This window comes from Saccopteryx leptura, chromosome X (genome assembly GCF_036850995.1).
Source record: "Saccopteryx leptura isolate mSacLep1 chromosome X, mSacLep1_pri_phased_curated, whole genome shotgun sequence".
Classification (NCBI taxonomy): domain Eukaryota; kingdom Metazoa; phylum Chordata; class Mammalia; order Chiroptera; family Emballonuridae; genus Saccopteryx; species Saccopteryx leptura.
The window spans coordinates 68,266,787-68,283,672 of NC_089516.1; the positions used below are offsets into that span (position 1 = coordinate 68,266,787).

Sequence of the window (16,886 nt, forward strand, 5' to 3'; positions counted from 1 at the left end):
AAATGTAACATAAAAATGTTTTTTTAAAAATTATTATTATTATTTTTTATTTTTCTGAAGGTGGAAACAGGGAGGTAGTCAGACAGACTCCCACATGCACCCGACCGGGATCCACCCGGCATGCCCACCAGGGGGCGATGCTCTGCCCATCTGGTGCATCGCTCTGCCGCAATCAGAGCCATTCTAGCGCCTGAGGCAGAGGCCACAGAGCCATCCTCAGCGCCCGGGCAATCCTTGCTCCAATGGAGCCTTGGCTGCAGGAGGGGAAGAGAGAGACAGAGAGGAAGGAGAGGGGGATGGGTGGAGAAGCCCATGGGCGTCTCTCCTGTGTGCTCTGGCCGGGAATCAAACCCAGGACTCCCACACGCCAGGCCGACGCTCTACCATTGAGCCAACCAGCCAGGGCATAAAAATGTTTTTTAATGTCAGAATAAATTTAATTTTGTCATATTTATTTTGTTTAATTACCATAAAAACACACTTGGACTTTATATTTGACTTAATTATTATAACATATTTCTCAGAAATTTGTATATAGTGTGCCTACAATTATTTGTAGGATTTTAAATGTGCCCCAACTTCAAAAAGTTTGAGAACCACTGCCCTAATCCCTGGAACCTGTGTTACCTTGTATGGCAAGAGACTTTGCAGATGTGCAAGTTAAGGATCTTGAGGTGGGGAGATTGTCCTGAGTTATTCGGTGGGTTCTTGGAAGTGAAAGAGGGAGGCTGGAGAGCCAGTGTCACAGCCATGTAGAGATGTAGGGGGAGAATGAGTTGATAAGCACTGCCGGCTGTGAAGGCAGAGGAAGGGGGCTATGGGTGTGGACAGTTCCTAGAAGCTGGTTAGGCAAGGATATAGATTTTCCCCATAGCTTACAGAAAGGGACACAGCCTGATGACACCTTGATTCTAGGTCAGTGAGGTCCATTTCTAACCTCTGACTTCCAGAACTGTAGAATAATAAATTTGTGTTGGTTTATGTCACCAAATTTGTGGCAATTTGTTACAGCAGCCTTAGGGAACTAGGACAGGTGAATCAGCTGTTATTACTCTATTTAGAACCCCTTCACTTTGGGCATTCCTTAACTTTCTTCACAGGGCACTGCAATCTTAAACCCTTCTCCAAAATCAAAATGGGCCTTTTTGCCCATGTACACACTATTTCCCAGCCCTTGGATACTCTTACTCTCAAGGCAGCCACCTGGTAAGAGCAGCCCCTGTTCTGCGGTGGACAGTGGACAAGAAGCCTCTCTGGTAAGCTGCAAGGCAATCTGTAACATCCTCTTCTTAGGTTTTCCATTTACCCATGGAAAATCATGTGCTTATCCGCGGCCTATGCAATGACCTGGGTCACGAAAACCATACTCTGAGGTCCTATTCAGGAAAAAGTTAACTCCTAGTCACGCCCCCATTTCTTTTGGCTAGAGTTCTGACCTTAACATAGAGGTCCGGGTGTAGCAGTCACCCCGCAGCTCTAAGGGCCATGGGAATTACAGCAAGAGACCTTGAAGACGGTACAGGGTAGAGAGAAAGAAGTTGGTAGGTCAGAGGGAGGCTGGAAGGAAAACAAACAATGCAGCCAAACAGTGGTACGTGACAAATGGCCTCCTGCAACCCCTCCCGGGTTCTGCTCCAGTTCCTGAAACCTTCCACTCAAGACCCCGGCGCGGCACACCTGCCCCCGAGGCCGGGCAGGCCCGCGGGCGGGGGAGCCGACGCCCGGGCGCGGTGCTCTGAGCTCGCAGGGAGGAGTCCCAGGGCGCGAGGCGGAAAGACTACATCTCCCAGACCTCCACGCTTTCCAGCTGGAGTCCTAGGGGGCTGACTGCTCCCCAGTTTCCGTAGGGAAGCGCCGGCCACCGCGGCTATTGTGCCGCGCTCTCGCCCTCCTCTTCGCACTCGGATGTCCCTGGAGGAAGGCTACGTTTCATTGCCGCCGCGGCTTAACCCCTCCGGCTCCTAACAGGACAGTCGGCCAGCTCCTCGGGACCAGGAAAAACTCCTGGGAGCCGCAGGACTCCGGCAACAGGAGCCCAGGGTGCAAGGAGGACAGCGAGCAAGGGAGCCCGGCTGCCCGGCTTGGTCCCAGCGCTCCGCCCGGCGGGGCGCGGGCGATGCTTTAAGAAGGGGGAGGGGAGCGCGCGGTCCGGTGGCCCGCGGAGTTCGGCGGAGGAAATCTGTTAGCTCGGAAGCTAGGAGCGAGGACAGAGGAGAGGCGGCTCCCACCCCAGCTCTCACCCCCGCCTACACTCTGGGCGGACTGAAGTGTCACGTTTGCAATTGCTTATAAGGATCCGGCGGGTGTCCGGCGGCGAGCCGGCTGCGGTGTCTGCAGCCTGTCTGGGGAAGCGATGCCTGGGTTGTAGTGGGGTGCTGAGTGCTAGGCGGCGCCCCGCCGGGATCCGACCGCAGTAGTTAGCGTTCCCAGTCACCTGAAGCAGTCGCCGGGGCGCCCGTTTCCGGTCCAGACCAACCGGATCTCCCCTGGAATCTTATCAGAACAGGTACCTGTCCATCAAAGGGAGGGAGGCTGCCAGCGATCCCTCCCATCTGCTCCCCCTACTGTGCCACTGATGCTCTCGGTCTTTGTATCTTTCCTTTCTCCTTCCAACCCCCACCATCAGAGCCATGGGACACCCCCCTCTGGAGTTCAGCGACTGCTACCTAGACAGCCCCAATTTCCGCGAGAGGCTCAAGTGTTACGAGCAGGAGCTGGAGAGGACCAATAAATTCATCAAAGACGTGATCAAAGACGGCAACGCGCTGATCAGCGCTATGAGAAGTAAGTGAACGCTTCAGTGAGGTGTTTCCTTGATCCCCGAACTCTGGTCTTTGAGCTCTTCACCCGCAGGCGGAAGGGAGGATCCAGGGCGTTGGGCCTTTCCCTCCAGTGGCCTTGACCTTGTAAGGCAGGATCTGTAGCTATGCCAGGGACCCTCTTGCTCTGCAGCTATCATGGCACATTCTTGTTCCAAAGGGACAATCTGCCTATACTGTCAGACATGTCTAGCACCCATGTCTGCCGCAATGGGACATCCAAGCTGACCGAGTAATTGGCCCAGCACCTTGCAAAGAATTGGGAATTAAGGCCAGCAGCTTGAGTGGTGGTTTTGTCTTGGTCTCTGGTTGCTCCAGTAAGCATGGGGGTGGGGTGGGTAAAACGTTCCCCTTGGCAAGTTGTTTTCTTAGAATCTAAGGAAAGCAACTTGCTCCAGTGATTTTTTTTCCCTTTATAAGTTACTGAGCTATGGTTCTGGTAAAGGTGGGTCTAAACTCAGAATTATTGGATGACCTCACATGCCACTGCATTCTGCTTGAGTGTGGAACAAAAACAGGCCTAGTCCCTGCACAAGGAGCCCAGCCCCCAGGGAGCGTGTCACAGGGCTGGGGTCGGGCACCATGGGACCGTGGGACTCCAGGAATCTCACCTAGCTTGGCTTTTCCAGTGGTCACAGCTGACAGCTGTGGGACTCCCCACCCACCCCATCGTGTGTGTAGTTTTTACTTCTTCTGGTTGGCAGAAGGCTTGGAGTAAGAGAAGAATAATAAATATCCCCACAAGAGTGCAGGCAAATCAACCCTTTGTGCCAAAGTATATACCCAGATAAGTGGATAATAGTGATTGGGTACAGTGATAATTTTTATTTTCTTGGCTGAAAGAGAATTGTGAAAAATAAAATCACACTTCCTGGCAAAAATGTCCTGTATACTTATAAATTTGTGCTGAGTGGATTTATCCCGAATATACTGTGTCTACACCCAGTGTGGGGACCTTCTAAGGCAGATGTAGCCAACCAGGAGCAGGGAGGAAGGCTTGGAGCAGCAGTGCACGAGCTGGTATTTGTGTAGTCACATGCTGTCTGCCTGCTTTCGTCAGAATATATACGTTGTCCAAGTGCCTCCTGGTCAGTTGATTGCATTTGCTCGTTCAATGGTTTGTCCTATTGTGGCCCAAATTAAACTCCTGGTAGCACCTTAATGATGTTGATCCTTAGAGACTCACAGGCCGGGCTTTGGGGTGTGTCCCCACTGAAAAGTTCACTGAGAGATTAAAGATAAGCAGATTGTGCCAAAGGAGTAGTTAGAAAGATGAAGGTTCACCAAAAGGAAAAGGAGAACATGTTTGGGTTTTGTTTTCATTTCACTTATCACAGCAAATTCCTGGGGCAGTCTCCACAGTCAAGTGCAGCTCCTCATAAGCTCCAGGAGGGGAGAGACTGTGTGAAGTCTCCTGTAAGTTGAAAATGTTTGTGCTGAAAAATGACTAGCTAAGGCACATCAAAGAGATGAAGATTCATAAAAGAAAAAGAAAAAAAAAAAAAACCCAGTTCAGTGAAATATTTGAGTAATGGCAAAAGTTCTGTAACCTAGGGGCAATTATTAGCTTTTATTCTTTCCTTTTCTGAGACTGAGCATGATAAGAGCCAACAAGTATGCAGGCCCAGACCTTGGAATATGTGCAAAGGATGCAACAGGTATTTTGACTCAGGGGACTTCTTGCTATTTATGGTCGTTTTCTGTTTATAATATACAAAGAAAGCCCAAAATAAGACAGGTAGGAAATAAAACCCAGCAGCTAACCCAGACTTCATTTCTTTCCTTTAAGTTGAATAATTCTAAAAATGTACTTAGAGACAGGCAGAGGCGTGCTGCATCTCAGGGTCTTGACCACAGTAATGTTTGTACTCCAACCCTGCTTCCTCATGCTGTGCTGGCTGGGTGAGGGTTTGAGTCAGAGGCAGGAGGAAAACAAATGTAAGCTTTTGCTTTGTGTGGAGGAAAAATGAGCACAGAATGCTGGGAATTGGATTTCTACAAGTTGGGTTACCATAGTCACTTCATCGTCTTGGGATAAGATGGCACAAATCATTCCCTTCATCATAAAGTGGAGACAGTTATACCCACCTACAGGGTTGTGAGGCTCAAAGGAGTTAATGGATATGAAAGTGCTTTGTAACAGAAACAGCTAAACATTTTAAGTTGTTCATAATACATCTTCAGTTTAATAATGTATCTGCTGGTGAGTGTGTTCTTGCCAACAGGTTTCTGAAGGTAAGTGCCTCAGCAGACATATTTGGGAACATATTTTTTGTTATCTTGTTGGAAAAATGTCACTCCCCACATAGGCATGTCTCAGCAGTTCATTTGGTATTCACATGTGTGGATTTATTTTGGCATTTGGAGTCTGACATTTAAAAAGTCAGGAAAATGCTTAACACCTTTATTTATTTAAGTTACGAAGTTGACCATTGAATCCAACAACTAGTGCTTCTAGGAACTAATGAAACATGGTGCATTGTGCTGCAGTTTTTTTTTTTGTTCGTTTGTTTTTACAAAGACAGAGAGAGAGTCAGAGAGAGGGATAGATAGGGACAGACAGACAGGAACGGAGAGAGATGAGAAGCATCAATCATCAGTTTTTCATTGCAGCACCTTAGTTGTTCATTGATTGCTTTCTCATATGTGCCTTGATCGTGGTTCCTTCAGCAGACTGAGTAACCCCTTGCTCAAGCCAGCGACCTTGGGTCCAAGCTGGTGAGCTTTGCTCAAACCAGATGAGCCCATGCTCAAGCTGGCGACCTTGGAGTCTCGAACCTGGGTCCTTTGCATCCCAGTCCGATGCTCTAGCCACTGTGCCACCACCTGGTCAGGCTGTGCTGCAGTTTTTGTGACAGTTGTTTGTCTAGATGGAATTTGATTCTTACATGTATTCTGCTTCTGATTTTGTATAGAGCTCTACATAAGGTTTTGTCACAACTCTGTGTGATGCTTAATTTATTAAATGTAGGTCCTATTTGAATATTTAGATGTACATAGATCTGCAGTCAGAGGTAATTGATATTATTAATGATATTCAACATGTTTTTCTTGGAGAAATGGTTAATCCCTGTCTCTTTAAATATGATCTATTTATAATTGTTGGAGTATAAGGTGAAGATTATAACTTAAATTTTTGAAAATAAAACACTGCTACTCTGAAGGTGAATAGTATTGCTTGCTTTTCTGTTTGTTTTTTTGTTTTTATGTTGGCAGTTTTGGGCACTGATATGGTTTTAATATTATCTAAGCACTCAGTCAAGTGGTATGGCCCTTGCTTACATCCTAATGGAACATGATACACCTAGTAAGTGCTATATATAGTTCAATGAACACGTACCATTCATTCACTAAATACTTGTGCACATACAATAGTCAAGTCATTGTTCTCAGGCTGTCAGAGATATGATAGAATGAGTCACACAAGGATCCTGCCCTCAAGGAGTTCCCAGAGAAAATATAGGTAGAGCTCAGCATCAGATAAGTTAGTAAATATGGATCAGAGCCATGGGAGTGGGACAGGTGGACACCATGGTGTGTGACATTAGAGAGACAGCTCCTTTCCCGGTAGGAGGACAGGGAAAAGCAATGGAGGAAGGAGCACTGGAATTAGGCAGAGTGAATAACACTTACCACTTGTTTAGCTCTTCGATGTGCCAGGCATTGAAATCTTGCAACAGCATTAAGAGGTAAGGATTGTTCAATTGTTTTTTTCTAGAGAGAGAGAGAGACAGACAGACAGACAAGGACAGACAGACAGGAAGGAAAAGAGATGAGAAGCATCAACTCATAGATGCAGCACTTTAGTTGTTCATTTCTCATATGTGCCTTGACAGGGTGGGGTGGGGGCTCCAGCCAAGCCAGTGACCTCTTGCTCAAACCAGTGACCTTCGGCTTTAAGTCAACCACCTTGGGCTTCAAGCCAATGGCCTCAGCTCAAGCTAGTGACCTTGGTCTTCAAGCCAGTGACCTTTGGACTCAAGCCAGCAACCCCACACTTAAGCTGGTGAGCCCATGCTCAAGCCAGTGACCCCAGGGTTTTGAACCTGAGTCCTCTCCATCTCAGGCAAGCATTATTTTTCTTATTTTAAAAATGAGAAAACTGAAGTTTAGAGACCTTAACTAACTTTCTTAGCTAATAAGGGCAAGAGTCTGAATTAGAACTCAGGCCTGACTCCAAAGGCCCTGTTTATTGTGCTGGATTGCGCTGTGATCAGGACAGGGCGTTGGCGGTGGTACTGACACAGAGAATGTGAAGGGACAGCGAATAATGCAAGTCATCTGGAGTATGAGATGCAGGAAGGAAGGTTTGGAAGATAAAGGTTGGAATGGAAAATTGAGGTCTTGACCATGCATGAATTGTTAAATACTTAAGACTTTTTAAAATTTAATTTGCTATGTTGATATTGGTTAATAAGATTATATAGGACCCTGGCTGGATAGCTCAGTTGGTTAGAGCATCGGCCCAAAGAGCAGAGGTTGCTGGTTCAATCCCAGGTCAGGGCACGTGTAGGAACAGTGTTCCTATGTGTCTCTCTCCCCCTTCTTGTCTGGCTGAAATCAGTAAATAAAAGGTTAAATACATTTCAAGTGCACATTTCTATGATATGGGATCTGTATATTGCATTGTGTCCCTACCACGTAAAGTCTAATCATCTTCCTTCACCATATATTTGACCCCCCTTTACACACTTCACTTTCTTTCACCCCCTTCTTTCTGGTAACCACCACACTGTTGTCCGTGTCTATTAGTTTTGTTTGCTTGTTTTTCTTGTTTTTTTTGTTTTTTTTTTCATTTGTTGCTTGAAGTTTTATATCCTGTATATGAGTGAAATTGTATGGTTCTTAACTTTCTTTATCTTTCTTTTTTTTTTTTTTTTTTTTACAGAGACCGAGAGAGAGAGTCAGAGAGATGGACAGACAGACAGGGACGGAGAGATGAGAAGCATCAATCATTAGTTTTTTGTTACACATTGCAACACCTTAATTGTTCATTGATTGCTTTCTCATACGTGCCTTGACCGTGGGCCCTCAGCAGACCGAGTAACCCCTTGCTGGAGCCAGCGACCTTGGGCTCAAGCTGGTGAGCTTTTGCTCAAACCAGATGAGCCCTCACTCAAGCTGGCAACCTTGGGGTCTCGAACCTCGGTCTTCCGCATCCCAGTCCGATGCTCTATCCACTGCGCCACCGCCCGGTCAGGTGGTTCTTAACTGTTTTTTAAATTTTCATTTATTTATTTATTTATAGATTTTATTTATTAATTTTAGAGAGAGGGGGGAGAGAGAGAGAGAGAGAGATAGAGAGAGAGAAAGAGAAGGGAAGGAGGGGCAGAAAGCATCAACTCCCATATGTGCCTTGACCAGGGAAGCCTGGGGTTTTGAACCGGCGACCTCAGTGTTCCAGGTTGATGCTTTTACCCACTGAGCCACCGCAGGTCAGGCAGATGGTTCTTAACTTTTTATCTCTGATTTATTTCACTTAGCATTACATTCTCAAGGTTTGTCCATGTTGTCACAAATAGCAGTATTTCATCTTTTCTCATGGTTGAGTAGTATTCCATAGTGTATATGTACCACATCTTCTTTATCCAATCCTCTGTTGAAGGACACTTCAGAATTTCTATGTCTTGTCCACTGCAAATGATGCCGCCATGAACTTTTCTTTATAGGCAGGGAGTACTAAAAACACTTTTTGGTGGAAAAGAGTCATGGCTTGAGCTGTGCTTTATGAAGATTCATCTGCGAGTGATAGGTAAGGTGTTTGTAATTTCACACAAATATTTTTGACTTTTCAGCAGTTTATTGGCACCTTTAAATTTTCTTTGTTATAGCTTAACCAGTGGTGACGCAGTAGGTGGAACATCGACCTGAGACACTGAGGTCTCCATTTCGAAACCCCCAGGTCACTGGCTTGAGCATGAGCTTGCCAGCTTGAGCACAGGGTTGCTGGCTTGAGCACGAGATCGTTCACATGATCCCAAGGTCGCTGGCCTGAGCTCAAAGGTCGCTGGCTTGAGGCCAAGCTCACTGGCTTGAGGCCAAGCTAACTGGCTTGAGCAAGGGACCACTGGCTTGGCTTGAGTCCCCTCCCTTGTCAAGGCACGTTTGAGGAGCAATCAATGAACAACTGAAGTGAAGCAACTACGAGTTGCTGCTTCTCATCTGGCTCTTCCCTCTCTCTCCCTTCCTGCCTCTCTCTCTCTGAAAAGAAATAAAATTTTTTTGATACAGCTCAAGGATCTGCAGACCTCTTCTGTAATAGGTTATATTTTAGGCTTTAGGGCCATTTAGTCACTATGACAATTCATTAATTGCCATTGTGATAAGAAAGTGGCAATAGGTAATTTGCATATGCCATGGAGTGGCTCTTTTCTAATAAAACTTTATTTTTTTAATTTTTAAAATTTTTTTTAAGGTGAGTGAAACCAGATGAGACTTATTTTAGATCTTAGGTCATTTTTGTATTATTATTAATTTTAATAGGGTGACATTGATAAATCAGGGTATATATGTTCAGAGAAAACATCTCCAAGTTATTTTGACATTTGATTATGTTACATACCCATCACTCAAACTAATAAAACTTTATTGAACTTCACATAACTTTTTTTTTTTGGAAAACCCTTAAAGAGTTTATATTTACTTATTTATTTATTATTTTTTTATAGAGACAGAGAGAGTCAGAGAGAAGGATAGATAGGTACAGACAGACAGGAATGGAGAGAAATGAGAAGCATCAATTATTAGTTTTTTTTTGCGCCACCTTAGTTGTTCATTGATTACTTTCTCATATGTGCCTTGACCGTGGGGCTACAGCAGACTGAGTAACCCCTTGCTCAAGCCAGTGACCTTGGGTCCAAGCTGGTGAGCTTTGCTCAAACTAGATGAGCCCGCGCTCAAACTTGAGACCTCGGGGTCTCGAACCTGGGTCCTCCGCAACCCAGTCCGACAGTCTATCCACTGCGCCACCGCCTGGTCAGGTGAACTTCACATAACTTTTGTGAGCCATAGAATATTATTCTTCCTTTAAATTTTTCAACTGTTTAAAAATATAAAAACCATTCTCCGCTCAACGAGGGGACATACAAAAATAGGCGGCAGGCTGGGTTTGCCTCACTGGTCATAGTTTGCAGACCTAACCTAAAAAACCTAACTGGACTTTTATTGGTAAGGCAGTGAATATAGCTATTGGGAGAACATTTCACATTTTCCATCAACTTGTTTTACTCCGTTGTACTGTTGATTATGTCTGCTCTGGTTCCTGGGATCACAGGCTTGAATGCTGCAAGAGGCCAAGGACAAAACAGAAAAAATAAAGCTGTTGGAAGTGGGTTAATAGGATTGGAGTCATTGGGGTAAAATATGGCAGTCTCACTCCATTCCAAAGGTCTTTACTTTTGTGTTTTAAAAAGATGTGCTAGCTAACTAAAGATATTCAGCCTAAATTCAATTAGGTTGGAGTTTGTGAGGTAGAGAATCTATTTAGCTCTATCACTTTATGAGTCCTGGACACTACTGGGCTAGGAAAATGGAAGGTGACAGTCTTCAGATGGAGATTTCTCTAGGGAAGTACCACTGGACACAGTTTCCAAGTGACAGAGACAGAAGGATGGTATAATGGGGAAAAATCTTAGAAATGACGGCCAGATACCTGGATAAGGTGCTGGCTCTGCTTCTGATGGAATTGTGACCTTGGTAAGTTATTTCCCTGTGGCCCTCGGTCTGCAGCTTTATAAAGTGGAGTAGTTAACAGATCTATATCAGTGGTTTCCAACCTTCTTACACCTAGGAACCAGTGAAAATGGAAGAATTATCTCGGGGACCTCTAAGGTAGAAATCAGCCTGAACATAAGCTAATTTGACTAAGATTGTTGGGTCTATAGTCTTTTTTTTTTATTTTTAATTAATTAATTAATTAATTTTTTTTTTTACAGAGACAGAGAGTGAGTCAGAGAGAGGGATAGACAGGGACAGACAGACAGGAACGGAGAGAGATGAGTAGCATCAATCATTAGTTTTTCATTGCACGTTGCAACACCTTAGTTGTTCATTGATTGCTTCTCATATGTTCCTTGACTGCGGGCCTCCAGCAGACCGAGTAACCCCTTGCTGGAGTCAGCGACCTTGGGTTCAAGCTGGTGACCTCGGGGTCTCGAACCTGGGTCTTCCGCATCCCAGTCCAATGCTCTATCCACTGCGCCACCGCCTGGTCAGGCAGGTCTATAGTCTTTATACATCATCAGGGTGGTTAACTCTTTCATGGACCGCCTGAACTTCCTCATATACCAGTAGTTGAAAAACAGTGATCTACAAGATCACTTTCAGCCCTAATGTTCCATGATATTTTTATTGCAGTTCATACTGTATTTTAATTACTTGGGAAATAAATAGCTAACCCAATTGTAGCTTCTAAATTTTTGTCTACATCAATTTTTATATTATTTTAGTGTTCATGACAGTATTTAAAAAGAAAAAAATTATAAAATTAAGTAGCTGTCAAAAGCTATGGATAACATACCTCGTGTGCATATGTTTGTATGTATAAAAGAAATATCAGGAAAAAGAAATATATCACTAAGACCACATGTATACATGCACAACCAGACATACAAAGGCTCTCTTGTACTAATGAAAAGTTCTGTCGTAAAATAATATAACATATACATTGTGTATTAAAAATGTACGTAAAGTTGAAATATTATAATTGGTATAAGTTTTATAACCTACTCTTAAATTTTTTACAAAAATGTCACTTTCTAACATGTCATACTTTTTAAAACAAAAATTTTAGATGTTTCTATTAGGGTGACCTCTTGGGTTTCTTGTTCAGCTTTTAAATATATATTTTTTTAATTTTTATTTATTTATTTCAGAGACAGAGTGAGAGTCAGAGAGAGGGATAGACAGGGACAGACAGACAGGAACGGAAAGAGATGAGAAGCATCAATTGTCAGTTTTTCGTTGCAACACCTTAGTTGTTCATTGATTTCTTTCTCATATGTGCCTTGACCGTGGGCCTTCAGCAGACCGAGTAACCCCTTGCTCGAGTCAGCGACCTTCGGTCCAAGCTGGTGAGCTTTTTGCTCACACCAGATGAGCCCACGCTCAAGCTGGCAACTCGGGGTCTCGAACCTGGGTCCTTCCGCATCCCAGTCCGATGCTCTATCCACTGCGCCACCGCCTGGTCAGGCAACTTGTTCAGCTTTTGCTTTGATACCTGGGACACCTAGCTGGTAAGTGATTGCTTTCCTAGAAGGATGGGTTGATTCCCACTTTGAGGCGAATTTGATATAGAATATACTTAGTGGAACCATCTTTAGCTTTGCACACTAAGAACCTGGGTGTCGGTTTCAACCCTGTCACTAGCTAGCTATATAACATTGAATAAGACTTAAGTTTCATCAGCCTGAGTTTTTCTATTTTAAAATTAGAGGTTTGGTCAGTGAGCTTCAGGATTCCTCCTGCTGCTATCATTCTCTGTTTTCTGGGCAACCAACTGTCTTGCTCAAATAGATAAAGCAACCTAAATTGATTCTATCAGAAACTTTAGAGCCAATTTATTTTTAATCTGGAAGAGTGTGTAAAGAGAAAATCTAACTGATATGTCCAGCATGAGTAGATGACTTGAATTATGCTAGGCTATTTGATTATCCTCTCGAATGCATGTTGACTAGAGTTAACCTGGCCCTTCAGGTCTGTCCTGAATAGCTCTGTAGTGAGGGAGACCAAAGCTTTTAATCCCTTTGGGGTAGGTGTAGTGCTATGGTGTGCGGGGAGGAGCTGGTTATATAATATACATTCTCAGTCAGCAGACATCCTGTCATTATACCAGTGATATTTACTCAGTGGCTTGGAGCACATGGAGTTATTTTAGATATTCTCTGGAGTATCTAATCTCAGATCAATGTAATGAGCATGTCTTATGGTACTGCTGTTAGTAGATATGAAGCAATGTCAGATGAATATTGATGTGTTCATGGAAGTTCTTCAGCAGACCAGATGCCAAAGTAGCTGATTTAGGAGTCCTGTGGGAACAAGGGTGGAAAAGTGAACCAAGCCAGCCTTTTAGTGTGACCATTGATAAGAAGCTGTTTTTTCTTTGTGTGTATGTGTGTTTTTAAGGAATGGGGGTGGTGTTGGCATTGGGTAGGGAAGCTTATGGCTTGACCTGCTTGTTAAGAAAAGTTTTTCAGAGTTAAGAATGATGGAGGAAAATTACCTTTCAGCTTCATTTTTATAGCCTTATTTTTAAAGCATGGCCCAAAACATTGTTTAATCTGACATCTGTTTCTCTAATCAGTTACTATAGAAATTTCCTAAAAGCCCACGAGGACCTGGAAAGATACATGTTTTTCCAGGGGAGTATTCTGGAAATCTTGAGCTGATCTTTTTTTCCCTGGTGGGTGGATGGCCCTCATGCTGCTTTATCTGGCTTGCATCAAGTGCTAAAGACTTGCATACTGTAAAAGCAGTTCAATTTCATTCAATAAGGACTTACTAAGCAACTACTTATATGTCTGGCACTATCCTGGAAATTGAGCATATAATGGTGGATAAGATTGCTGTGGGCTCTGCCCTCTTGGAGCATATATTAACATCTGATTGCCCACTAAATACTTTCTTTTTCTTTTTTCTTTTTTTCTTTTCTTTTTCTTTTTTTTTTGGCAAGAGAAAGACAGAGAGGGACAGATAGGAACATACAGACAAGAAGGGAGAGAGATGAGAAGGATCAATTCTTTGTTGTGGCACCTTAGTGATATTCTTTTTCCTGATATCTCTTTTATATATACAAACATATATGCACATGAGGTATGTTATCCGTAGTTTTTGACAACTACTTAATTTTACAATTTTTTTTCTGTTTAAATACTGTCATGAACACATTGCTTTTTCATATGTATTTTTTGGAGGCATGTTTTGAACTCAAAGATTTAGATAGGTTGAAAGGAAAAGGATTGAGAAATATACGAAGCATACAGTAACTAAAGAGAGTTAGGATGGCTATACTAATATCAGACAAAATAGAGATTAAGACAAAATTTCTATGACATCCAAAAAAACCCATTTTATAATGGTAAAACAGTCAATACATTAGGAAGGTGCAAAATGATAAACATATGCACCTATTAACAGAGCCCCAAAATACATGAGGCGAAGTGGGCAAAATTGAAGGGAGGAATATATACTCTAATAATATTTGGGGGCCCTGGCCGGTTGGCTCAGTGGTGGAGCGTTGGCCTGGTGTGCGGGAGTCCTGGGTTTGATTCCCGACCAGGGCACACAGGAGAAGCGCCCATCTGCTTCTTCACCCCTCCCCCTCTCCTTCCTCTCTGTCTCTCTCTTCCCCTCCTGCAGCCGAGGCTCCATTGGAGCAAAGTTTGCCCGGACGCTGAGGATGGCTCTGTGGCCTCTGCCTCAGGCGCTAGAATGGCTCTGATTGCGGCAGAGCGAAGCCCCAGATGGGCAGAGCATTGCTTCCTGGTGTGCATGCCGGGTGGATCCCGGTCGGGCACGTGCGGGAGTCTGTCTGATTGCCTCCCCGTTTCTAACTTAAGAAAAAAAAAATTGGGATTTTAATATTTCACTTTCAATAATGGACTAGAATAGCTAAACAGAGATTAACAAGGAAATAGAAAACTTGAACAACACTATGAATCAACTAGATCTTTTACATAAATCTGTACAACACTTGACAACAACAACAGAATACACATTCTTCTCAAGCACACATGGAACATTATCCAGGACAGACCCTCTGCTAGGACACAAAACAAGCCAGGATGTATTTATTCATACCAAGTATGTTCTATAGTCACAGTGCAGTGATTTACAAATCAGTAACAGAAGTATAGTTCACAGCAGAAGGCAGTTCACAAATACATACATGGAAATTAAATATCATACACCTGAATAACCAGTGGGTCAAAGGAAATCACAAGAGAAGTTAGAAAATACTTTGTAATTAATGAAAATGAAAACCCAGCATGCCACAACTTAAGAGATGCAGCAAAAGCAGTGCTTAGGGCCGTGATGGCGAACCTTTTTATAAAAACCGCCTACTTTTGTAGTGCTGGTCAACCTGGTCCCTCCTGCCCACTAGCGGGCGTTCCAGCTTTCATGGTGGGCGGTAGCAGAGCAACCAAACGGTGCTGCGATTGGTTCACCATGAAAGCTGGACCGCCCACTAATTGGCAGAGGGACCAGGTTGACCAACACTGCAAAAGTGGGCGGTTTTTATAAAAAGGTTCACCATCATGGGCTTAGGGGAACATTTTTAGCTTTAAACACCTGCATTAGGCCTGGCCTGTGGTGGTGCAGTGGATAAAGCATCGACTTGGAATGCTGAGGTTGCCGGTTCAAAACCCTAGGCTTGCCAGGTCAAGGCACATGTGGGAGTTGATGCTTCCTGTTCCTCCCCACTTTCTCTCTCTCTCTCTCTCCTCTCTAAAATGAATAAATAAATTAAAATATATATATATTAAACACCTGCATTAGAAAAGAAGAAATACCACAATTCAATAACCTAACCTTCCATATTAAGAAACTAGGGAAAGAAAACTAAACTAATCCCAAAGCAAGTAGAAGGAAAGAAATGATAAAGACTAGAGTGGAATTAAATAAAGGATAGGGAAACCATAGAGAAAAATTTTTGAAGACTAAAAAGTTGGTTCTTTTTTTTTTAAATGTTCTAGAATTATTATTTTTATTTATTAATTTTAGAGAGAGAGAGAGAGAGAGGAGCAGGAAGCATCAACTCCCATATGTGCCTTGACCAGGCAAGCTCAGGGTTTCGAACCAGCGACCTCAGTGTTTCCAGGTCGACGCTTTAACCACTGCGCCACCACAGGTCAGGCAAAAGTTGGTTCTTAAAAAGGTAATATTGAGCCTGACCAGGCTGTGGTACAGTGCGTAGAGCATCGGCCTGGGATGCTGAGGACCCAGGTTCAAAACCCTGAGGTCACTGGCTTGAGCATGGGTTTATTTGACTTGAGCACGGGATCATCTCGCTTGAATGTGGGCTCACTAGCTTGAGTTCGGGATTGCTGGCTTGAGTGTGGGAAAATTAACATGACTCCATGATTTCTGGCTTGAGCCCAAAGGTTTCTAGCTTGAGCCCAAAGATCACTGGCTTGAGCCTAAGGTCACTCACTGGCTTGAGCAAGGTGTCAGTCACTGTTGGAGCCTCCTGGTCAAGGCACATATGAGAAAGCAATCAATGAACAACTAAGTTGCTGTAACGAACGATTGATGCTTCTCATCTCTTTTCCTTCCTGTCTGTCTGTCCCTTTCTCTCTATAAAAAAAGAAAAAAAGATAATATTGAGAAACTATAACCATTAGTGAGACTAACAAAGATAAAAGACTGAAGGAAGGGTCACTACTACCAACTTTACAAAAAATAAAGGAAGAATAAAAGGGAATACTATGACTAATTTTATAACAATAAATTTAGATGACATGGACAAAATTCTAGGAAGACACAAACTACACATATTCATTCCACAGTAAATGGGAAATCTGTGTAGACAAGTAAAGGCACTCAAATAGTAATCAAAATACTATCCAGAAAGAAAAGCCCAGGCCTAGATGGCTTCACTGGTGAAATCTTCTAAACTTTTAAAGAATAATTAATACACATACTTAGCGAAACTTTTTCAAAATTAGAAGAGGAGAGAACACTTTTTAACACATCTCTGAGGCCAATAGTATTCTGATACCAAAATGAAAGACATCACAAGATAAAACCCTGTAGACTCAATTTCCTGAAGAGTGTAGATACCAAAATCCTCAGCACAATGCTAGCAAACCAAACCCTGCAACATATAAAAAAAGATTATACCTCATAAGTAAGTGGAATTTATTTCAGTAATACAAATTTATTTCAGTAATACAAATTTATTTCAGTCAAGTTAGTTTAACATCTGAAAATCAATCAATGTTATAGGAGAATTAGAATAAGAGAAAACCCATATTATTATTATAGTTGGAGACATAAAAAAAAAATCCACTAAGTTATTATGTGAAAACCCCTATACAAATTAAGTATATTATGTTTGTGATTGTGTGT

General features: G+C 43.1%; 1 protein-coding gene across 1 annotated transcript in view; it reads left to right on the plus strand.

Moving 5' to 3' along the window:
• The first annotated feature begins 1,789 nt into the window (after nucleotides 1–1,789).
• Nucleotides 1,790–16,886, plus strand: part of OPHN1 (oligophrenin 1) — a 336,244-nt gene continuing 321,147 nt past the window's right edge. Inside the window, exons 1-2 of the mRNA XM_066356302.1 lie at nucleotides 1,790–2,506; nucleotides 2,627–2,784. Coding sequence (XP_066212399.1) covers nucleotides 2,631–2,784 — 154 coding nt within the window. The 5' untranslated portion in view covers nucleotides 1,790–2,506; nucleotides 2,627–2,630. The remainder of the gene's footprint in view (nucleotides 2,507–2,626; nucleotides 2,785–16,886) is intronic.